Source organism: Notolepis coatsorum, assembly GCF_963971535.1.
Source record: "Notolepis coatsorum genome assembly, chromosome: 7".
Taxonomy (NCBI): domain Eukaryota; kingdom Metazoa; phylum Chordata; class Actinopteri; order Aulopiformes; family Paralepididae; genus Notolepis; species Notolepis coatsorum.
Window position 1 is genome coordinate 52427255 of NC_140171.1, and position 26215 is coordinate 52453469.

The following is a 26215-nucleotide window of genomic DNA, read 5'->3' on the forward strand; positions in this document are numbered from 1 at the left end:
ATTGGGGCTGTTCCCTCTTCATATACAGATTAGGAAAAGAGCATACAAACTGTGGCTGTGTTTAAACAGAGCAGCCCAGAGCTCATTGAAATACCAAGCTTCCTCTATAACCACTACTCCCCTCAATCAGACACTCTGGATCTACTAGCATTATAACTGCATACCATAGTCCAACACCAATGGACTTCCGTCCCTCATGTACAAAATATGTTCAAATAAGAGAAACATATTACCCAAAATTGGCAGTAATATTTCACATTTCAGCACCCTTTCAGAAACCAAAAAAGTACCACTATTGCTGGGAGAGAATGAGAGGTGTCAATTATTGGAAGCAAAATATGTAACAGCATGCACAGCCTTAGAGAGAGAATAGAGTGACAACTTGTACTATGGAGGTCAGTACCTTATAGTCCAGTCCATCAGAACAGTTGAAGACTACACACTGTATAGCCAGGGCTTTAGCCATATCTTTAGTGGTTTCAGTCTTCCCAGTCCCTGCTGGGCCTGCTGGGGCCCCACCCAGGTCCAGCTGCAAGGCCCCCATCAGACACAGGTAGCAACGGTCCTAAACACACACACACACACACACACACACACACACACACACACACACACACACACACACACACACACACACACACACACACACACACACACACACACACACACACACACACACACACACACACACACACACACACACACACACACACACACACACACACACACACACACACACACACACACACACACACACACACACACACACACACACGTACACACACAGATGGTGTGAGGGAGGGAAGGAAGGAATGATTAGTGGATGGATGGATGGATATATGGACAGATGTACAAATGGACGGATGGATGGATGGATAGAAAGGATAGATAGATAGATAGATAGATAGATAGATAGATAGATAGATAGATAGATAGATAGATAGATAGATAGATAGATAGATAGATAGATAGATAGATAGATAGATAGATAGATAGATAGATAGATAGATAGATAGATAGATAGATAGATAGATAGATAGATAGATAGATAGATAGATAGATAGATAGATAGATAGATAGATAGATAGATAGATAGATAGATAGATAGATAGATAGATAGATAGATAGATAGATAGATAGATAGATAGATAGATAGATAGATAGATAGATAGATAGATAGATAGATAGATAGATAGATAGATAGAAAGGGCAGATAGATAGATATACAGGATATATAGAAAGGATATATATATAGATAGAAAGGGCAGATAGATAGATATAAAGGATATATAGAAAGGATAGATAGATATAGATAAATGGATTGGTGGAGTAATCCATTAGTAAACAAGAGCACATGAATACAAAATAATCTACTTGCATGTATATGTTAGTCTTAAAATATATGTTAAATAACTTGTAAATAATATTAACATAATACATATTATGTTATTTACAAGTGAGAGTTGTGAGTGAGTGAGTGAGTGAGTGAGTGAGTGAGTGAGTGAGTGAGTGAGTGAGTGAGTGAGTGAGTGAGTGAGTGAGTGAGTGAGTGAGTGAGTGAGTGAGTGAGTGAGTGAGTGAGTGAGTGAGTGAGTGAGTGAGTGAGTGAGTGAGTGAGTGAGTATAGGTGTGTTGTGTGTGTCTGTGTTATATTACAGTGAGTGGAGTGATGACCAGTCTGGGGCAGGCTCCCAGGTATTCATATCCATATTCATATGTTGACAGAGCCATACAGGCAACACAGTTATCCAGCTCCAGGTCCCAGTAGTAACGCAGTTGTCTCTGCCACTCAAAGCTGGAGCTGGAGTCCACCTGAAAAACAACAAAATTACTGTAAAAAAGTTACTGTGAATGTGATATATCCCAAGAAAGTACTCAACGTCTAATGTCTTTGGCGAATGGCAACAACATTCGAATTTTTTGAACATGAGCTACTCTCTCCTAAAGTTAAGACGTTAAGAACGGCTTGATGAATGTGGCGGTGGCTTTTCTTATTGTTCTCTTAACAGACCGGTAAGCAAGAATATAAGAAAAATAATAAGAGAGTATTGTTGAATTATGAGGCCCATTGATACTGTTTGTTTCTGACTCAAAGTGTGTTTGATTGATTGATTGATTGATTGATTGATTGATTGATTGATTGATTGATTGATTGAAAAGTTTATTAACAGATTGCAGAATGGGTACAGTACAGTACAGCTCAATACATACAATTGTTAAGGGGATGCAGACCAGAGAAAGACTTTCGTCTTGTTTACATCAGGGTCCCCCATTCTGTGTGTGTGTGTGTGTGTGTATGTGTGTATGTGTGTAGGTGTGTGTGTGTGTGTGTGTGTGTGTGTGTGTGTGTGTGTGTGTGTGTGTGTGTGTGTGTGTGTGTGTGTGTGTGTGTGTGTGTGTGTGTGTGTGTGTGTGAGAGAGAGGAGAGAGAGAGAGGGGGGGTGAGAGAGATGAGGACGGGGCAAGAGAGAAAGAGAGCTGGGAGAGTATGTGTGTGAGAGAGAGAGAGAGAGAGAGAGAGAGAGAGAGAGAGAGAGAGAGAGAGAGAGAGAGAGAGAGAGAGAGAGAGAGAGAAAGAGAGAGAGAGAGAAAGAGAGAGGGGGGCGGGGGTGTGAGTCCTCAGCCCTTGTGTGGGTGAATGTAACAAGTTCCTAATGTTTTCTTTCCCCTATTATTTCATGCACACTGTATTCATTGTTTTAAATGATTATTTTCTTTTAAGTTATTTTGTGCATCACTCCGTTTTGAATTTGATGCAAATTTGCAATGCATGAGGGTCATCCTTTTGTGTTAAATGGCTGCATAAAGCAAGCATTTGTTGACTCTCATGTTGATAGAGTATTAAAACTTGAAAAATATCCGTTTAAGGTAGATGAAAAATTAAAAGAAATGCGATTAATTTGCGATTAATCGTGAGTTAACTATGGACAATCATGCGATTAATCAGATTAAATATTTTAATCGATTGACAGCACTAGTATTTATACCTGTATATATCCATACCTCATATTAGTTAAACCACTGGCTAGACTGGTTTATTACTTGTACCACTGTATATAATAATACTGTACATAAATTAGTTTAGCATATTTACATAGCTTTGTCACATATCCTCTTACCACACAACAGCCCAAATTCGGGCCGCCATGCCCATGCACGCAGCGGCGCTTTGCGAGTGTCTACCAGCTCATGGCTGCATTTTCCGCCGATCATGTAATATACCGTTCGAAACTTGAATTTGCCGCCGTTCGAACGCCACCTCACTCGACCAATTCCGTGCCTCGGTTCTCGAGTTATATGACGATTATGTCAGGCGAGCGTCTTTTTACAGGCTGCGCGTCAAATGACCATGTCGGACTGTATGCGCTCGAGAACTGACCAATCACAGCTGATGGCGAAAATGATTGGTCAGCGTTGTAGCCAACGATTGTCCGCTTCCAATGATACCACTTCAGAACGCACAGTGGTGGATCGCTACGGAGGATTTTGGTAAAAAAAAAAATTGGGACACGGTTTACTAAAACCTCTCTCAAGCACTCATTTCTGGATGTATTTTTATTAAATGTGGACCTGTACTACATAAGACTTAAAGCTGTATTTTCCAGCTCATACCTCTATGCTGGAATAATGGAATCTGGAATCACTAAAGAAAAATGTGATTACACAAGTTCAACTCAACTTCAAACCTCCGTTACTCTATTTCATTAGGACTAAAAGTGATTATCCTTTTTTGCATTAGTAACTTCAGAATGTTATCTTTCAAACGAGACCAGGCTCATGGATGTGCTATAAGTATAAAGCTAAGCTTTGCAAAAAAAAAAGTGTCCTCAAGTTCAAGTAAAAAAAATTGCCACTTTTGTGCCTGCCTGTTATGATGATATACTCCACAATGACATGTTATACTGTATACTCCAAAGCACTTTACTGCTACTTTGCACTCTGGTTAGATTCCAACTTAAATTTGTTGTACTCTGTACTTGTATTTGTGCAATGACAATAAATTGAATCTAATGGAATCTTATCTAATCATTCTGTCATCTCTCAGAAAGCCTCAAATGCATTCCAAGCCATTCAAGGACAAGGAGATTGAGTGACAAGTATTGCAAACCAAGTATGAAGGGATAAGCCTACATCAAGATGAACACAACAGACAAAAGTCCACTGTGAGTGGAGTTGTAACTTAGTCATATATACCTTTCGACAGGCTAGATTGATGACAATGCCTGTAGCTGAAGACTATAATACTTATACTGTAACTCTGTGGTTCTTGACCCGTTTCATGTCAAGGACCCACAATTGATATGCATTATGCCGCAAACCCTCATAGTGAGATTGTCTCTGGGACCCTGACCTGAGAAGATTTTGGTTGTTAGATGTGTTTAAGTCAGGAATTACATAACTGTCAATACTGTCAGTTAGTGAAAGCTACGATCATAATAATAATAATAAAATAATTTAGGACCTGCTCAGAGGTCATTAATCGGCATGCATGTGATGCATGTATGCGATTCGTCTCTGCGATTAACCCATCCCGTCGGCGTCAACATTTTAGGCAACCAACTTGTGTTCAGCGTTTCTCTGATTGGCCACGACACCAATGTGACCGCGGCAGCGCGAGAGAGCGGCAGTGCGGAAATAGGCTGCATTCTATTGCCATGCTCTGCGACAAACTCTAACCTTAACCAACTCCGAAACAATGCCTAAACTTAACCCTAACCTTAACCAACTCCGAAACAATGCCTAAACTTAACCCTAACCTTAACCAACTCCGAAACAATGCCTAAACTGAACCCTAACCTTAACCAACTCCGAAAGGATATTGCCATGCTCTAAGACAAACTCTAACCTTAACCAACTCCGAAACAATGCCTAAACTTAACCCTAGCCATAACCAACTCCGAAAGAATGCCTAAACTTAACCGGCGAAAGAATGCATGTTACATTTTTTTTTTTTTTAAATTGAAGTGATTCGAACTTGTCACCAACGCACCGCAGGATCCACAGCAAGGCAGCGAACCAGTTGAGCTAACCGTCGATGTTAAAAGAGGGGGGATTAGCGCTGCATAATGCCGCGGCAGAGCGGTGCTCCGCTCTGCCGCTGCCGCGTCGCCGCGGGGGCGTGGCTAGGCGCAAGCTGGTTGCCTAAAATGATTAAGCATCCCGTCGTCCTTCCCCCCCAAGGGCAGCCGGGAGCAGACAGGCGCAACGTGAGCCGCGCCAGGGGACCAATCCAAGTGCTCCTGTCCGTCTTCGTCAAGGACGCCACAGCGTTAGCGATCTTGTTGTTGTGCATGTTTTTCCATTGGGTTTATCTTATCGGGGGGGAAACCCTTGCGAGCACGGGGAGAACATGCAAACTTCACACAGAAAGGCCTGGGAGATACCCCACCTGGGTAACTGGCATCATGGAAACCTGGTCCCCAAGCGGGAATCGAACCCTGGACCTTCTTGCTGTGTGGCGACAGTGTTTAACCACTACACCACCGTGCCGCTATATCATCAAAACAGTCACTCGATCTCTCATTGGGAAAACCTCTAATCAAGCGAGAAGGTTGAAATTAAATAAAATGGTAAAATGGCTGCATTTATATAGCGTTTTTATCCAAAGCGCTTTACAATTTGTTCCTCACATTTTACCCATTCACTCACACATTCACACACTGATGGCAGAGGCAACCATGCAAGGTGCCAAGCTGCTCATCGGGAGCAATTAGGGGTTAAGTGTCTTGTTCAAGGACACTTCGACACACTGTCTGGGAGGAGTGGGAATCGAACCGGGAACATCCGGATTACCAGATGACTGCTCTACCTCCTGAGCCACTGTCGCCCGCAAATTAAAATGGCTCCCCATTATTCTGGTGACCCTCTGGAACCCCCTGAACTGGCCATGGGGGGTCCCTGGAGCCCCCGTTGAGAACCACTGTGTTGTGTGGTACCACAGTACCTTATGGTGGACCATGTCGGTGATTATGTCTCTGGCGTGGACGTCACAGGTAATGAGGGCTGTGATGATGTTACGGTGCAGAGCGGGGAGGTGGCCTCGCACCAGGGACGCCAGGGCATTCAGCCTCTGGAACACACACACAAAGACAGACAGACAGACATATACACAGTCAATCCCATGAAAATGGCTGAATCGATACTGATGGTGTTAGCGTTGTTTTCGGTCACAATGATGGTGGTGCTGTGGACCATGATATCGTGATACTTTTCAGAGGTGACATGAATTTTGTTGTTAGGGCTGTTTTGATTTATAATATGACGTGGTTGGCTCAACAACTACAACTCAACAATGAGACCTCTTTCATTTCATATCTCTGTGAAAGTCCTTTTGTTTTTTGTGGTCTTATTGTTGTTGTGCTGTGATTGTTAAAACTCATTCAGCGCCAGGGGTCGCTGTTTACCTTCTGGGTAGAACGCCATCGCTGTAAGTCAATGGGGAGACTGCCAAACTTGTGAGTGCTTAAAATATATGAAATATTATAGCTATGGATCTAATAACACTGTCGATTGTCAGTGAGTTGCTTCTGGTCAACATGCAATAAACGGATTGATTTTTCATCCGTACATTTCCGTTTTATACCGTTTTGAATACGAGTATAGTTTGGGTGATTCTTAGTAATCCCAGGAAAAGACGCGAAAATAGCCCTTTGGTGAAATCCAGTTATCACGTTGTCATTTTTCGCCTGATTATCAAATCTTCCTGAAATCAATGCTAGATTATAATTATTATCCTTCCTCATGCACCCATGAAATGGGGCTTGTAGCGGGGCGCTCCCCCCCCCCTCCACCGCCACCAACAGTAAACAGCACACACATAGTCCACACAGACAGCTTCGATCGCGGGAGAACATAATATCAGATCAACGCATGATTGGATATATAGTGTCCTTACCTTGTCTCTGATGTAATGCAAAAAAAATTATCCAATTATCTGATCGCCATTCCAAGTACTGGTCGCAGAGGTCCGGCATTGCATATGAACGAGGGGGGGGGGGGGGGGGGCAGCCTCGTAGATGCATCGTTGTAAGTGCTTGCCTCGCCGGAGTATTTAAACCCCGCCCGCACGGCTCAGCTTGGCCCAGAAAACAAACAACATTGTTTCAAATGGAGTGCAATACCGGCTTGAAGGCATAGGCGGCTGTATTTGCCCTTTGCGAGCTCAGACCCATTCCCAATGATAACATCAGGCTGGATGGATGAAACATTAATGGATATAGCTAATAAAAGAAACAACGATTAAAACCAGAGATTTCTCGTGATTGGCGCTCAACGCATGGCGAGTTAACCCGACTTTTTCCGTGATTGGCGCTGAATGAGTTAAGTGGTCTTGTGTTGTGTTGTGCTGTGATTGTTAAGTGGTATTGTGTTGTGCTGTGATTGTTAAGTGGTATTGTGTTGTGTTGTGCTGTGATTGTTACAGTAAGTGGTCTTGTGTTGTGTTGTGCTGTGGATTGTTAAGTGGTCTTGTGTTGTGTTGTGCTGTGATTGTTACAGTAAGTGATAGTGTTGTGTTGTGCTGTAATTGTTAAGTGGCCTTGTGTTTTGCTGTGATTGTTAAGTGGTGTTGTGTTGTAATTAGGGCTGGGACTTTATCGCATTAATTTCGATTAATTAACTACAGAAAGAATTAAAACTGTATGCATTTAATCGCATGATGATTTTTCTTTATTGTGTAAGAATGTTACCTTTCAAAGGAGACCAGACTCATGCGTGTGCTATAAGTATAAAGTATAATAAATCGCAAATTACTTTTTTTCTTAGTCTGGTTTGTTCATAAAAAAAACTAAATACGAGAAATTGAGATCAATCAAGAGTTATTTTTTTTTCCAATGGTCAACTGTTCTGGAATGTACTTGAAAGTACTGCTTTTAACTTTTACCTCAAAAGTGCTTGAGTTTACAAAAGGTCCTTTGCGCTACTGTATATATTATTCCTAAAATTGCTGCACTTTGTTAAAAATTGCATTGATCTGTTGGTCTGTGTAGTAGCTAATACAGGATTTTGCTGCTTAAATGTATGTATAATGTCTATTCATTGATTCACTCGTATACCAAAATGTATTTGAATTGAAAAATGTTGCTTTTCGCATCAAATATTGATAAAATGAGATTACTTTCGATTAATTAACTATAAAGTCTTGAATTAATTCGATTCGAATTTTGATAATTTTTTAGTTGTAATTGTTAAGTGGTCTTGTGTTGTGTTGTGCTGTGATTGTTAACCCTTTAATCGCCAAAAACGGCGTAGGACGTCTTTCCCCGCCATGCTCATTCTGCCAAAGACGCCGTACCACGTCTTTGATATCAATATTTCAAAAATCTGTGATAGAAATCATATTTCTCCCCCGGAGACCTGAGATCTCCTGTTGATCCCCTCTCAACTCTCCAACGGTTCAAGAGCGCCATCTGGTGGCCGATCGGCGGATCGCCCAAACAGGAAGTGATGCGCCGGAAGTGGTGCTCGCCCATATTTCGTCCGGGCACTCGCTATCGTTAGCGGGACTCCATCTTGATACACTGGACATCGATCGGTTGCAAATAACTCGATAAACAACATGATTTGGACGTATATACTATTATACAACCTGGAAATGGATCGCATATTTCTACATCCCATAATAGGAACATTTCTGTTCCACGCTCATCGCCCAACGCTATGAGGAAGCTACGGTAAGATTCAACGTTATTTTCTAACGTGTTCGATACTAACTGCTCTAATGATCATATCACCCACACTAGATGAATCATATAACGTTGGCCACGGAATTATAAACCCCCCCCATCCGGTCATCATCAGATCATACGTAGTAACTTCTAGAAGCACGTCCATTTGAAATGTTTTATCTCGCGCAGATTGCTATCAAACTGTATTTGATCATCAATATAATGCATTTGGGGCTATAAATCACGTTCTGGAGAAAGCTGCAGAAAACGATAAAAACATACTTATACTTTAGACCGTATTTTAGTATGAATATGTGAATGAAAAAGTATAACGTTGCTACACCCTGAACAATAGATATAGGACGTTGAATGGGCCATAGTAATGTCAATTTAGCAATCAAATTTAAAAAGTTATAGCCCTGCAAAGAAGGGGAACTTCTCCATATTAAATAGGGCTGGCGGAGGATGGTAAATTATGAATTTAAGCATGGCGATCAAAGGGTTAAGTGGCCTTGTGTTGTGTTGTGATTGTTAAGTGGTCTTGTGTTGTGTTTGTTAAGTGGTCTTGTGTTGTGCTGTGATTGTTTAGTGGTCTTGTGTTGTGCTGTGATTGTTAAGTGGTCTTGTGTTGTGCTGTGATTGTTAAGTGGCCTTATGTTGTGTTGTGATTGTTAAGTGGTCTTGTGTTGTGTTGTGTTTGTTAAGTGGTCTTGTGTTGTGTTGTGTTGTGATTGTTAACACTTTGGTTGCCTAAGGTTAAATTCATGATATACCATAGATTGCCAGCGCTATTTGTCTATGGAGAAAGTCCCCTTCTTTGCAGGTGTGACGGTGCGGCTCCGTCACTGACTTTGCGGGCAGTGCGCATACTGTACACACACACACACCAAACATTCCCTCTTGTCAGCTTTCGTAGGATGTCCGAATGCGCACAATCATTTCATTCCGTTTCCGTTGTTATAGCAGAATGACGTTCATACAGCAAGACATTCATTCATCACATCACATTTATTTACTCACAGTCATGATGCATTCGCTTCGCTCTGCACTCCTAGGTTGACGTGTTGGCCAAGCAGAAGCACACATATCCGCCAGGTTAAATGGGAGGGGTTGACGCAAGGTAATCGTCACGTGAGCGATATGATTGTATTGTACTGTTTACTTGGTTATCTGTAATTTAAAACAGTTGGAAGTTATGTGATATAGTGGAGGATATATATTTTGTGTGTAGGAATTGGTTTAATGTGTTAAAAAGAATAATAATATGTACATCCTGTTTAAAGCCTAGTGGGAGGGGCTATTGGATACAAGAGAGCTGCTTTGGCCCAGGGACGTCAGTCTTGAATGGACTGAGTTACAGTGAAGGTAACCAGGATCCCTAGTACAACGTGTTGGTATTGCTTGTAGTAGAAGTAGTAGTGTATATTGTGTATTTAGACTTTGTGTAGTGTTAAGTATTAAGTATATTTTGTTTTGTTTATTTGTTTTCTCTTTTTCCACTTTTGTTAGATATAGTAAGTATAGGGTATTTTTGGTTTACGTTACTTTCACTTTTCACATTTTTTGTAAAACTATATCACCTCTGCACTTTTGGGAGGCGGGAAATAAACACCCACCAACGAGATCTTTCGACTACGCCTGTTTATGAGAGAATCAAAGGAGTTCGGGAGAGGACCCCGTCACATATGGTGTCAGAAGTGGGATGGCTAGCCGAAAGAAGATAACCCGCCTGCCCAGGCAGCGCGCCGGACTGCGCTCCCAGAGACAAGAGCGAGATGAGGAGTTGGCAGCCAGTGATACCGACCGGGCTTGGGAGACAGACCCGGAGGACGAGAAGGGCGCTGCAGCCCCAGCGCCGACCGGTGGACCAGGGGGAGAACTGCTGGTAATAATGAGAGACTTCCTAGCAGGACAGCAAAGGAGAGAGGAGGGTCTGCTGGCAGAGATTCGAGGCCTGCGGACCTCTCTTCCACTGGTTCAACCAGCTCCCCAGCAACGTCAAAATATTTCACTGCCTGCCCCAAATTTGCATGACCCTATTGCAACTCCAGGGACAGCAAGCAACCCCAGACTTGACCCGCCAACACCTGCACCCCGGCGTGGGTACCAGGATGCACCATCAGTGGAACCCTCTCTGCAGTTTTCTGACTCAGTCAGTAGGCCGGAGCAGTCAAGGCCAGATTGGAGGCACTATAATGAGCCTAAAATTCCCCAATTTTTGATGGGTGAGGACATTGAGAACTACCTGTTACGTTTTGAGCGCATGGCTAGAACATGGAACTGGGCGGAAAGTGAGTGGGCATGCCGACTCGTGCCACTGCTGTCCGGGAAGGCATTGGAGGCCTACACGGCGATGGATGAGGAAAGAGCCCACTGCTATGCAGACCTGAAGACGGCACTGCTGATGAAGTTTGACATCTCTCCAGAGACGTACCGGCAGAAGTTCCGGTCCACTGCGGTACCACCGGGAGAGAACCCCACCGAGACCTATCACCGCCTGAAGGGGCTCTACCGTCGTTGGATTCGGCCCGAGCAGCACAGCAAGGAGGAGGTTGGAGAGGCGATCATCTTGGAGCAGTTACTCCTGCTACTTCCCTCCGAGGTGAGGACATGGGTGAAGGAGCATGAGCCAGGGGAGGGACTGGCAGCTGCTAAACTGGCTCTACAGTTCGTCAACGCTCGAAGAGGAGGACCAGCTGTACGCTCCACCAGTGCAGAACCCCGGCAGTTGCTCCAGCCACCCTATCTAAAGCCTGCACCGCGAAGGTATAACCAGGAACCTCCAGGTAACCCCAGCTCTGCCCCAAACCAACGATCAGCCGGTAAGGACTTTGACTTTGTGTGTTACTATTGCCAGCAGTCAGGCCACAAAGCTTCTGAGTGTCCCATACGCAAGGCTAAGGCCACAGGCGCTTGCTATGCACCCCGGCCTGAGGTGGAGACTACCGGGGATAAGGAAGTGCAAGCTCAGCACTATAGGACTGTGACTGTTAATGGCCGCCAGGTTACTGCTCTGTTGGACACTGGTAGTTTTATGTCATTTGTGAAACGCAGTATAGTACCAGTAAGCAGTGTGGACTATAGCCGCCAAGCAGATGTGTTGTGTGTGCATGGGGATAAGCATCTGTACCCCAAAACAGAGATAACTGTTACCCTTGAGAACCAGCCTTACCTATTAACTGTTGGGGTGGTAGACAATTTGCCGGTAGATCTCATATTAGGGAGAGATTTACCGATACTGGTGGATTTACTGCAGGAGACAGAATTGCCAGTCCAAACTGTCTCGGGGAAGAGGGGAGATGTTGTGTGTCCTGTGATAACTCGAGCCCAGGCAAAGGCTGGAGTCCAACCACTCCCAGATTTTGACAGTAGTCTGTGTGAGGGTGGCACTAAGGGGCCAAAAAAATCTCGGCGCCAACACCGCTTTGAGAAGCAGCTAAAATCTACCGAACCTGAACCAACAGACAAAATGTGGGAAGTGCCTGAAAATATTTCTGTGATACAGAGGGAAGATGTAACTTTGAAACCGTTGTTTATGCAAGTGGTAGAAGAGACCAAAACAAATTGTGTGGGAAAGGAAATGTTCATTGTTGATAATAACGTGTTATACAAAGTTACAGATGACCACAGACGTCTTGTGGTGCCTGCTAGCTGTAGAGGACTGGCCATGCACCTAGCACACACCCTCCCATGGGCCGGCCATCTTGGCCGCCATAAAACATTTTTACGGGTTAGTGCGCGCTTTTATTGGCCCTGCATGTACAGACATTGATAAATATTGCGCCACATGCCCCACATGTCAGAAAACATGCCCTGCCCGCAAATCTGACCGAGCTTTCCTCCAGCCACTCCCTGTCATCTCTACTCCATTCCGCAGGATTGCTATGGACATCGTGGGCCCTCTGGTGAAAAGCAGCGGTGGACACCAGTACATCCTGGTTGTGAGTGACTACGCCACCCGTTTCCCAGAGGCCTTTCCCCTGCGCACCATCACCGCTCCCGTGGTTCTGCGGGCTTTGGTACAGCTGTTCTCCAGAGTGGGGATACCAGATGAGATCTTGACGGACCAGGGGACCAACTTCACCTCTAGGCTGATGCATCTCTTCCACAAACAATTGGGCATCTCAGCGATCAGGACCACCCCTTACCACCCGCAAACTGATGGTTTGGTCGAAAGGTTCAACCAGACGCTGAAGAGGATGTTGCGGAAGTTTGTGGATGACACTGGCAAGGACTGGGATCGCTGGCTCCCATTTCTGCTCTTCGCCTACCGAGAAGTTCCCCAGGCCTCAACAGGTTTCTCACCATTTGAACTGTTGTATGGCTGGGAGGTACAGGGACCGTTGGATCTGCTCCGAAAGGGCTGGGAGGGTCCTTCCACCCATTCGAGTGACAGAGGGGTGGTGCAGTTTGTGCTGGAGATGAGGGATCGGCTGGCCGGATACCAGGAGGAGGCAGAGGTCAACCTGCGTGAGGCCCAGAAAGGTCAGAAGGCCTGGTATGACCAACAGGCCAGGCACCGTGAGCTACGGGCTGGCCAAAAAGTCCTGTTGCTCCTCCCTTCGTCCAACAGCAAGCTCTTGGCGAAATGGCAAGGGCCATACCTCATCACCCGCAAGATGGGTCCTGTCACATATGAGGTCCATCACCCGGACAAGAAGAAACAGAAACAGACTTATCACGTGAACCTCCTGAAACAATGGAAGGAACGTCCAATCCAGGCGCCAGGAACAGCTCTGCTGGTGAGGGAGGTGGACGTGGAAGAGGAAGTGGAGACAGGACTGAGAGCTCTAACTACAACTGCTACCCCTGTCTTAGTACATCTAACTCTAGAGCAAGCTGCACAGCTCCTCCAGGTCTTCCAGGAGTCTCCATCCCTCTTTGCCGCCAGGCCAGGGAAAACCACCCTCATTGAGCATGTAGTTCGCCTAAAAGATGGACGGCCAATCCGCCAACGTCCCTACCGTGTCCCCCAACAGCTGGTGGAAAAGCTGCGACTGGAGATAGAGGAGATGTTGAAGCTCGGAGTGATTGAACCTTCTAACTCAGAATGGTGCAGTCCGGTAGTCATTGTCTTTAAAAAAGATGGTTCACTCAGGATATGCATTGACTTCAGGAAGCTCAATGCCATCTCTGAGTTTGATGCCTACCCCATGCCAAGGATCGACGACTTACTGGAGAAGATCGGAGCTGCCAGATACATCACAAACCTGGATCTCTGTAAAGGATACTGGCAGGTCCCGCTGGAGAAGTCGTGTCGGCCATATACAGCATTCCGAACACCAGCTGGCTTGTACCAGTTCACAGTGATGCCCTTTGGACTTCATGGAGCACCAGCCACCTTCCAAAGACTGATGGACAGAGTCCTCCAGGGGTGTGACCACTGCAGTGCAGCATACCTGGATGATGTGGTCATCTTCAGTGCGACTTGGGAGGAGCATGTCCAAGATGTGTCACTGGTGCTGGGAAGAATCCGAAAGGCGGGATTGACACTCAACCTTGCCAAGTGTGAGTGGGCACAGCAGGAGACACGGTACCTGGGCTACCTGCTAGGACGGGGTGAGGTGCGTCCGCAAGTGGATAAGGTGGAAGCTATCCAAAACTCCCCTCGACCTCGGACCAAGAAGGAAGTACGGTCCTTCCTGGGATTGGCTGGCTGGTACCGACGTTTTGTGCCCCAGTTTGCAACCATTGCAACCCCACTTACAGCACTGACCAATAAGGACCAGAAGAATCCAGTAAACTGGTCAGAGGAGTGTGAAACGGCTTTCAAAGCATTGAAATCCCACCTATGTTCTTCCCCTGTCCTCAAGAGCCCGGACTTCACCAGAAGATTTCTGGTACAGGTGGATGCATCCGAAGTTGGCCTTGGAGCGGTTTTGGCCCAAGGAGACCCTGGGGAAGAACATCCAATCCTATACCTGAGCCGCAAGCTGAAGCCACCGGAGACCAGGTATTCCACAGTGGAAAAGGAGGGCTTGGCCATTAAGTGGGCGCTGGAGAGTCTGCAGTACTACCTGCTTGGACGGGAATTTGACCTGGAAACGGACCACCGAGCTCTTACCTGGATCAACTCCATGAGGGACCACAACAGCCGCCTTACCCGATGGTACCTCTCACTCCAGCCATTTAAGTTTAACATCCGACACCGATCGGGCAAGACCAATGTGGTGGCAGATTACCTATCCAGGTTGCAGCACATCGCCAACCTCGAGGAGGAGAGGGATGATGTGACGGTGCGGCTCCGTCACTGACTTTGCGGGCAGTGCGCATACTGTACACACACACACACCAAACATTCCCTCTTGTCAGCTTTCGTAGGATGTCCGAATGCGCACAATCATTTCATTCCGTTTCCGTTGTTATAGCAGAATGACGTTCATACAGCAAGACATTCATTCATCACATCACATTTATTTACTCACAGTCATGATGCATTCGCTTCGCTCTGCACTCCTAGGTTGACGTGTTGGCCAAGCAGAAGCACACATATCCGCCAGGTTAAATGGGAGGGGTTGACGCAAGGTAATCGTCACGTGAGCGATATGATTGTATTGTACTGTTTACTTGGTTATCTGTAATTTAAAACAGTTGGAAGTTATGTGATATAGTGGAGGATATATATTTTGTGTGTAGGAATTGGTTTAATGTGTTAAAAAGAATAATAATATGTACATCCTGTTTAAAGCCTAGTGGGAGGGGCTATTGGATACAAGAGAGCTGCTTTGGCCCAGGGACGTCAGTCTTGAATGGACTGAGTTACAGTGAAGGTAACCAGGATCCCTAGTACAACGTGTTGGTATTGCTTGTAGTAGAAGTAGTAGTGTATATTGTGTATTTAGACTTTGTGTAGTGTTAAGTATTAAGTATATTTTGTTTTGTTTATTTGTTTTCTCTTTTTCAACTTTTGTTAGATATAGTAAGTATAGGGTATTTTTGGTTTACGTTACTTTCACTTTTCACATTTTTTGTAAAACTATATCACCTCTGCACTTTTGGGAGGCGGGAAATAAACACCCACCAACGAGATCTTTCGACTACGCCTGTTTATGAGAGAATCAAAGGAGTTCGGGAGAGGACCCCGTCACAGCAGGGCTATAACTTTTTAAATTCTATTGCTACATTGCCATTATTAGGGCCCATTCAAAGTCCTATATGTATTGTTCATTGTGTAGCAACGTTAAACTTTTTCATTCACATATTCATAGTAAAGTATGGTCTAATGTATAAGTATGTTTTCATCTCTTTCTGCAGCTTTCTCCAGAACGTGATCTATAGCCCCAAATACATTATATTGATGATGCAATACAGTTTTATGGCAATCAGCGCGATATAAAAAATTACAACTAGACGTACTTCTAGAAGTTACTACACGTCATCTGATGTTGACCGGATGGGCTAGGGGCCGTTTATAATTCCGTGGGCAGCGTTATACCAATCATCTAATGTGGGTCAAATGTTGATAATAGCAGTTAGTATCGAAGACGGTAACGTTACACGCTGAAACTCACCCCAGTCTCCGCGCGCCGTTGGGCGATCATCGTAGAGTTGAAATCTTATCATTATGGGATGTAAATTTACCCGGTCCATCTCCAGCTTGTATATGTGGTATGGTATATACGTCCAAATCATGTTGTTTATCGAGTTATTGGCAATCGATCACTGTGTAGCGTGACGAGCCAGAGTCGCGGGACCTATAGCGAGCACCCGGAAGTACTACGGACGTAGCACAACCTCTATGCCACTTCCTGTTAAAGCGATTGCGCCGATCGGCCACCAGATGGCGCTCCTGAACCGCCAGAGAGCTCAGTGGGTCCTGCTGGTGGATCTCAGGCCAGCGGAGGGGACATATGAATCCGATCGCAGATTTTTGAAATATTGATATAAGGACGCTGTACAGCGTCCCCCGGCAACTTGAGCATGGCCAGCAATGACGTCAAAACACGTTTCATGGCAGTCAAAGTGTTAAGTGGTCTTGTGTTGTGATTGTTAAGTGGTCTTGTTTAGCTGTTTAACAGCGTGCAGCACAGCAGGACGGCGTGGAGAGTGTGTCCTACATCAAAGTTGGTGATCTCAAACTCCTGCAGGGCAGCCGTGTGGACGTGGTCTCCCTCCAGACAGCCTTCCACATCCCTGCACCACATAATCTGGGAGACGGTCAGCACCACCTGGTGGACACACACACACATAAGCAATGGTGATCTTGGTCCATTCACTTTATGTTTGTTGGATCAATACGTTCATATTATTTTCTTTAAACCCCAGTATGTATGTATGCATGTGTGTGTGTGTGTGTGTGTGTGTGTGTGTGTGTGTGTGTGTGTGTGTGTGTGTGTGTGTGTGTGTGTGTGTGTGTACCTGGGATGCATGTCCAGCCACCACCCACTCCTCTCTAGACTTATCCAGGTAGTCAGCGATGGCAGCCTTGCTGAGACGGCGTAGAGAGGCGAACATGGCAGTCTCCACGTTGCCCAACCAGTCCTCCACGTTGCCCCGCGCCTTCAGACCTTTAGTCAAACCCACCTGCACACAGTGGAATAATTTATGTCCTTATCAATTACAAACAAGCAAGATGATCAGAGACCGTTCAGTTGTTAGACCATATAAGATGGACAAATGCCATGTTGGAGCATACAGTATGACAAACCAATAGGCAGATACAGTAGATCAATAACATACAGCATCAACATGCGTGCACACACACACACACACACACACACACACACACACACACACACACACACACACACACACACACACACACACACACACACACACACACACACACACACACACACACACACACACACACACACACATACATGGGATGGAAGCACTTGTATTGGTGAAGAACAAAAAAGAGGGAAGAGGGAATGAGTCAGCAGGGTGAAGGAGAGGAAGAGAGAGAGAGAAAGAAAGAAAGAAAGAAAGAAAGAAAGAAAGAAAGAAAGAAAGAAAGAAAGAAAGAAAGAAAGAAAGAAAGAAAGAAAGAAAGAAAGAAAGAAAGAAAGAAAGAAAGAAAGAAAGAAAGAAAGAAAGAAAGAAAGAAAGAAAGAAAGAAAGAAAGAAAGAAAGAAAGAAAAAAAGAAAAAAAGAAAAAAAGAAAGAAACGATAAAGAGTCTCAGACAAACATTAGATAAACAGAGACAGACTGAGTGAAGGTGTAATGTTGTCATAGTGAGGTCCGAGCTGACCTTCTCGCCCTCGGGGGAGACCATGGCCAGGATGTCGTTGCTGTATACAGTCTCCTGCTCTCCAGGCTCTGGGGGGGGGGAGGTCCTTCGGCCTCTGGGGCTGACGGGGCCAGCAGGGCAAACTCCAGGCAGGAGATGGCGTCGAAGCACTTCCTGAGGTGAGGCTGCACGGCCTGGGGGTTTCTGGTCTGGGCCAGGATCTCCAGAAGCTCATCGTTGGATAAGAAGTAGAATCTGAGGAGATGATGGACAATGTGTTTTGCCTTCAAGTACAGGACCAATATTGTAAAGACATGGGCAATGTTGACCATTAGGAAGCCCTGGTCAGTATGAACATAGTTAGTTATGGGACGAATGTGGACAAAATGACATGTTCGTTGAGTTGAGTAGAGCAGAGTATAGTATAGTATAGTAGAGCAGAGTAGAAAATAGAGTAGGGTACTAGAGTAGGGTAGAGTAGAGTACAACATAAAGTAGTGTATAACGTAGAGTAGAGTAGAACGTAGAGTTGAGTAGAGTATAGAGAAGAGTAGAGTGTAGAGTAGATCAGCATATATAATAGAGTATATAGTAGAGTATAGAGCAGAGTATAGCAGTGGAGAATAGAGAGTAGAGTATAGAGCAGAGTAGATTAGAGCAGCTGAGAGTAGAGTACAGAGTAGATAGTAGTAGAGTATTGAGTAGAGCAGATTATAGAGTATAGAGTAGAGCAAAGACGAGTAGAGAGTAGAGTAGAGTAGAGTAGAGTAGAGTAGAGTAGAGTAGAGTAGAGTAGAGTAGAGTAGAGTAGAGTAGAGTAGAGTAGAGTAGAGTAGAGTAGAGTAGAGCAGAACAAAGTCTATAGTAGCGTAGAGTAAAGCCAAGTAGAGTATACTGGTAGAGAATAATATAGAGTAGAGTAGGGTAGATCAAATAAATTACAAAACAATAGATTGATTATAGATTATGTGGATTAAAAAAAATATACACATATATATATATTTTTTTCAACTGGTCAAAAGACTGTACCAGTGAGTACAGTGACAGAAAATCAACAATCACGGAACCTCTGTACAAGATGGGAACTATCGCCAGTGCATTCGCCACACATCTAACCACTGGCAACAAACAAAAACAACTTTCCACCCATAGACGACCACCCCCAACCCCACCCCACACGCACGCGCACACACACACACACACACACACACACACACACACACACACACACACACACACACACACACACACACACACACACACACACACACACACACACACACACACACACACACACACACACACACACACACACACACACACACACACACACACACACACACACACACACACACACACACACACACACACACACACACACACACACACACACACACACACACACACACACACACACACACTGCAATGTGAACCGATCGTTTGGCCTTGGCATGTGGATTCACAGGCCTCTATCTTGTACTGCTACATAAATTGCCTCTCTGAGGAATTTCCAGTTTCTCTAAGTTCTGACTAACTGGCATACTGGAGGTGGAAGCACTGGGATCAGCAGCCAGTTTCCTTTCGGTGGCCTTGTTACCAGATCTGACCGTGCACACCAGAGCTCCACAGCCGGCTCATGCTCTGCAGTGATAGTGTTGGCGTCTGGTATATTTTCAGCGTGAGCGTGTGTGTTTGTGTGTACCTGGGGAAGATGACTCTCTTGGACTCCAGGTAGGCCTCCAAACACTTCTGGATCTGGTCTAACAGAGCGTTGTTGGTCTGGAAGCTCTCCAACAGGCCTTTAGAGAGGAGAGGGAAAAGGACTCACGGAAAGTTCTAGTTCACTATAGTTCATAATGGAAACGTAGTGTATATGGTAAAAACATACAGGAATACTAGCACTTTAGTGATTCACCATGAATGTCTATAATATTCAATTAGCAATACAGAAGTATTGAATCACTACAGTATCCATACAACTCGGGCCGTGCATCTGGAAATATGGACGAGTATAAGGCAACAGTGTACAGGTTGCGCAAAGAAGTGAAGGCTGCCAAAAAAAGAAATGCGAACAAGATGGAGGCACAGATGGCCCAAAATGACACAGGAGGCTTATGGCGGGGACTACAAACGATAACTGATTATAAGGTCAGCTCCTCCTCAATCGGGAGTGCCGATGCCTCCCTTGAACAATCCTTTTACCAGAGATTTGGGGCGAACAGTGGCGACGTGAGCTCACCGGCTAGCGGCGTCACTGCCGCGCCGGTTGTCGCCGAGGGGAGGGGGTCCTCCACGGGGGAGGAGCACACTCTCTCCTTGACGGAACACAGCGTGAGGAGAGCGTTTTGGGGGGTGAACACTGGGAAAGCCGCAGGCCCAGATGGGATAACAGGACAAATACTTAAGTCCTGTGCCAATCAACTGGTCCCAGTGTTCACCACTATATTCAACCTATCCCTGGCAGTCCGTGGTCCCTGCCTACTTCAATGTGTCCACTATAATCCCTGTACCAAAAATCCTCCCCAGCAGGCCTAAATGACTACAGACCAGTCGCACTCACCTCTGTGTTCATGAAATGCTTTGAGAGGCGGGTCAAGGATTACATCAGTGCCTCCCTCCCTAGTACCATGGACCCATTGCAGTTTGCATACAGGACAAACAGGTCAACTGATGACGCAGTCTCCCAGATACTGCACAACACCCTTTCTCACCTTGACAGTCAGAAGGGGGGCTATGTGAGATTGCTGTTCATTGACTATAGTTCAGCTTTCAACACCATAGTCCCCACCAGACTGGTTGACAAGCTGATTGATCTGGGTCTGAACTCTGCCCCGAGCACCTGGATCCTGGACTTTCTGAGTGACAGGCCCCATGCGGTCAGGGTGGGTGGACACACCTCCAACTCAATCACCCTGAGCATCAGGTCCCCCAAGGGCTGTGTTCTCAGCCCCCTGCTGTATTCACTGTACACACATGACTGTGTGGCCAGGTTCAGCTCCAACTCCATAGTGAAGTTTGCGGACGACACGTGGTGGTGGGGCTGATCTCTAACAATGACGAGAAGGCCTACCGGGAGGAGGTTGATGTACTGGCACGCTGGTGGCGGGATAACAGCCTACTCCTGAACATTGGTAAAACCAAGGAGCTGATCGTGGATTTTAGGATAATACAGCAGGGGACACACAAGCCACTGTGGATTAATGGGGCTATCGTAGACAGGGTGAGGACCTGACATGGACAACACACACAGACTCTGTGGTAAAAAAGGCAAAACAGCACCTCTACCACCTGAGACAATTAAGGAAGTTCAGAGTATCCTTCTATTCCGGGGCTGTAGAGAGCATTCTGACTGGGAACATCACTGCCTGGTTTGGAAACAGCACAGCCCAGGAAAGGAAGGCCCTACAGAGAGTGGTGCGCTCAGCAGAGCGTACTACAGGTATTGCACTACCACCCATGCAGGACTTATACAATAGGAGGTGCAAATCCAGAGCCTGCAGAATAATGAAGGACCCTCACCACCCCTACAACAGCCTGTTCAAGCTTCTGTGGTCGGGCAAGCGCCTCCGCATATACGCAGCAAGAACAGAGAGACTAAGGCTCAGCTTGAACATCAGAACACTGATTTCTACACACACAAGCACACACACATACACACAACACAACATTCTGCACTCACTCACACACAAACATAGGTCACTTTAAACACACAAGAGGACAATTTAAAGGAAGGGAAAAAAGGACACTTTAAGAAAATAACTTGTTGTGATTATTGCATAGTATAGCTAGTAACAGCAAGTATAGCATAGGGACATAGAAGTAAAACTGTATATTGTATAGAAGTGTACATAGGACCCAGTGCCTTGAAGTGATTTATTAACACGTCTATTTGATCATGTATATTCTACTTATTTTCATTACTATTTACTAGTATTACTATTGTATTCTTGCACAATCGTAGCGGGCATGGCCAACTGCATTTCACTGTATGCCCTGGTATGTATGTGATAAATAAACTGTTGAATCTTGAATCTATTCTTGTGGCAAATCATCTCTATAATGTGTATGAAAAAACAAAAGCAATTCTACAGTTTTTCGATTGTTCTTTTTTTGAGACAGTGTGTCTCTCTGTATGTGTATCTAGAAGGTGTATCCTTCACAGTCGATCCCTGAGATGGGAAATCTGCACCGCCGCCCGTCTCCCACCTCACGACCTAGCAAGATGTCAGGGCAAAATACTGGGACGAGCCACAGGGACAAGTGCAGGGTTACGTCCATCTGACGAAAAGACACTTTTCACGAGGGGTGAGTGAACCAATCATGAGATACTCACAAGAGATGTTTTGTCAACGAGAGACTGGAGATGTGACAAAAGTCGAATGCTATTGTGTTCTCCTTCTCCAGTAAACATAATTTGATAACTTTCACACCGGTACTCTTGGACAGCAAAGTGAAGTTGCTTTTGGGATGAAGAAGAGCACATAGCTGTCGATGTTTGTTGTGCAGCCAGGTGATAATGGGAATACGAGGATGCTCCATTGATTGTACGTGAAATCGTAGCAAACTTTGATGTATGATTGTTGATTTATTTTTAGAGAACTAATGTAATCTGTAGTCATTTCTGGACACTGCAGCAGCTTGTACCTTTGATGAATTGTCAATCATCGTTAGAATGCAACCCCCTTTATTAGCTAGTTTTGCTAGCTCACTACATTCACACAATCTTAAAGATAAAAAACGTTCCCTATAGAATAAAATGTAGTACGGAAATGGAAGAGGCTGAATTACTCACAAGTTGTAAATGTTTCTGAATGTAGCATGTTTGAAATGCTGAAAAACACTAGCTGTGCCTGAAGATTACACACAGGAACTGTGTGTGAAAGCCTTATACTGTATGTCTATGTGTGTGTGAGTGGCTATGTGTGACATCCCCTACCTTGCTGGATGTCTGTGTATGCATGTCTCTCTGTGTGTGTGTGTGTGTGTGTGTGTGTGTGTGTGTGTGTGTGTGTGTGTGTGTGTGTGTGTGTGTGTGTGTGTGTGTGTGTGTGTGTGTGTGTGTGTGTGTGTGTGTGTGTGTGTGTGTGTGTGTGTGTGTGTGTGTGTGTGTGTGTGTGTGTGTGTGTGTGTGTGTGTGTGTGTGTGTGTGCGTGCGTGTGCGTGCGCTCCCCCACCAGGCTGTGTGGCTGCTTTCAGAGCATTGCGCAGCCTGTCGACCTCCCGCATAATCTCCTTCCAGGTCTTGTCCACCTGCCTGAACATCTTGGCCTCTTCAGGCAGCTGCCTCTGGATGTCTGGAGCTGAGAAGATACTCTCCAGGTATAACCAGTTCCTCTGGCACAACAACCACTCATCCTAGTGGGAGAGAGAGAGAGGTAGGGAGAGATGAAGGGGAAGAGAGATCGATAGACAGATGGGGAAATATGGGGAGATACAGAGGGAGGGAGAGATGAAGGGGAAGAAAGAGATGGGGAGAGGAAGGAAGATACAGGGGGATGGAGATATGGGGGATGAAGAGAGGGAGGAGAAGATATAGAGAGATAAAGAGAGAGAGGGAGACAGGGGAGAGAGGGAGCCCGGGAGAGAGGGAAGTAAGGAGAGAGGGATAGAGAGGGGAAGGGAAGGAAGAATATATGGGTAAGGGGGAGCGAGAGAGAGAGAGATAGATAGAGAGAGAGCAAGAGAGAGGGGGGGGGGGTGAGGGAGAGATGTAGGGGAAAAGAGAGGATGAGGATGGAGAGAGGGGGAGATGGGGTAGATAGGAAGGGAGCGAGAGGTGGGAAGAGACAGAGAGGGGGATGGAGAGAGAAATGGGGGAGAGATGTAGAGAGAAAGGAGGTAAAGAAGAGATATAGTGCCAGGTCACACATGCAACAAAACGTTTCCACTCTCCCTGTACTAAATGTACGGCGTCAGCCGGAATCAAATCAGGTAATTCATTACACCAGACTACAGTATAGCTCGAGGCCCATGGACCAGCTACGTGGCCTGGCATGTTCAGCTGTGGCCCCCAGACTAAATTTGCTTATCAATTCCTTTTGGGCTGCTGCCTCTCCTAGCAATTCAACTGAAAACACACAGTGTTATCTGCACCTGCATCGTGTTTTTAGTCAATAGCCTAACCCTGCCTTCTTGGGCCATCAGAGGAGGACCCAGTATTTAGCCTTCAGTTGTACCTTGTGTTTTTATTTACTTTCAGTTTTAAAAGCTCGTCAGTCATCCGTTTTTACTTGACACAGGCTGTGGTATTATTCTGTTGCATCCGATTTCACTTCATCAAGTTAATTATTGCTAATTCATCATACCTACTCTGAAATCAACCAGTGGGAATGGTTTTGTGCAAGATAAGTGTGATAACTGTGATAGAAAGAGATGCCGAGGTGAGAGATTTTAGTTGTGTATATATTGCATGCAAATGTGTGTTCCACTTCTCCTTTAGAATGACTAACCTTCAAACTGTTGTGGGTGTATGACTAATTGAAACCTAATATGTATTATCAGCTTGCAAATTCATCATTATTTTCTTTATTAATTTCATGTACCTGCTCTGAAATCAAAGCTGTGGAAATAATTGAATTGACATCCCATGTTAATCTAAATCACTTGAATGTGATATATCACACAAGCAACTACCCAACCTCTACTGTCTTAACTATGAGTGAACACAACCCTCTAACTTTCCATCTTTAGATAATATAGTTTGAAAATATTGTTACATTGTTAAAACGTAAAACAGAGTTATATGGTTCTTCAGTGTAAGCCGAGCTGAGGGATGTTTTGTGTGCATGTATGTGTGTGTGTACTACTTCGTTCTCCAATAGTCCAGGACAAGATTAGTGAAGAATTGCTAATCTTACAAACTCTTGAATAATTACTGTAATTGAAACCTAATTATATGTAATTTAAATTAGTAAAATAAATAGATAAATATAATAATAAACGTAGGCTCCGTACCCACGTTTTATACAATTAGCCTTCATTGTATTCATTGAGGCACCAGAGAAGGAAAATATGTGCATTTACAATAACATATTGAACTGGTGAGCACAAATTGAATAGATAGAACATTTAGTTATTACATTACATTTAATTACATTGACACCCCCTGAATTACATAGAATACAAACCCATTTCAACTGGAAGTTATTTTCAACAGCCACCAGGGGGCTCCAGTGTTCAACGTTTGAAACCGGATTCAGAGTGAAGATCTGTATTCAGCATGTGTCTCTGTGGTGTAGGGGTGTTGATGTCTTTATAAATCATGGACTATCTAATTTATAATGACCTGGAAGGTTGGTTTTTTATTGTATTTCTATTGTATTGAACAAAACTTAATCCATGTGAGAGATTAAGCCCCTGAGGGCAAATTAAGCACTTTTCAATTATATTATATTCTAGACTAATTTATTCTATTCTAGTATTCTTCAGCCTGTACTTGTGTGTGATGTCTGAGTGACAGGGTCATAATATAAGTTAATATGGGAGATAATCACATATCTTTGCACTGGAGGTTGTGTTTGTAAACTTTGTATGTCAATCAATCAATCAATCAGATTTATTTATATAGCACATTTAACATGACACGTGTCAACCCAAAGTGCTGTACAGAGGGTAGATACACATAGATACATATTGACAACAATCCGTTTTATGGGGCTATGATATTTTTTTCGTTTTATGTAGCTATGATATCTTTGTACTGGAGGCTGTGTTTGTATGTAGCTGTGATATCTTTGTACTGGAGGCTGTGTTTGTATGTAGCTGTGCTATCTTTGTACTGGAGGCTGTGTTTGTATGTAGCTGTGCTATCTTTGTACTGGAGGCTGTGTTTGTATGTAGCTGTGCTATCTTTGTACTGGAGGCTGTGTTTGTATGTAGCTGTGCTATTTTTGTACTGGAGGCTGTGTTTGTATGTAGCTGTGATATCTTTGTACTGGAGGCTGTGTTTGTATGTAGCTGTGATATATTTGTACTGGAGGCTGTGTTTGTATGTAGCTGTGATATCTTTGTACTGGAGGCTGTGTTTGTATGTAGCTGTGATATCTTTGTACTGGAGTTTATACAGTATACAGCTATGATATCTCATGTTGCATGTTATTTGAATGAGCCTTTGTTCTATTCATGCAACAACTGAGAGTTAGACTAAGCTGAGCATTTTCATCTTTGTCTTGTTCGCCCAATAATGTTAACGTCGGGAAACACACACACGCAGACCAACTTTCTTCCACACAACTTTCCAACATCTGCACATACAGCTGATCTGAGAAAAATAAATACAATCTTCGTCCTCTACTTTAGTCAGCCTAATCAATATGATCAATGGATTCATGTGATCAATAAATAGTAAGACTGTTGAACACATTATGAGAGGGGCA

At 44.6% G+C, this 26215-nt stretch overlaps 1 protein-coding gene across 1 annotated transcript in view; it reads right to left on the reverse strand.

The window, feature by feature from the left end:
- The window catches only part of dnah6 (dynein, axonemal, heavy chain 6), a gene marked incomplete at both ends in the record, with an annotated part of 372041 nt that overhangs the window by 310389 nt on the left and 35437 nt on the right, over nt 1-26215 (reverse strand). Inside the window, 9 exon segments of the mRNA XM_084318285.1 lie at nt 404-565; nt 1657-1812; nt 5945-6070; nt 16724-16834; nt 17025-17189; nt 17862-17947; nt 17950-18095; nt 19543-19639; nt 23015-23195. Coding sequence (XP_084174411.1) covers nt 404-565; nt 1657-1812; nt 5945-6070; nt 16724-16834; nt 17025-17189; nt 17862-17947; nt 17950-18095; nt 19543-19639; nt 23015-23195 — 1230 coding nt within the window.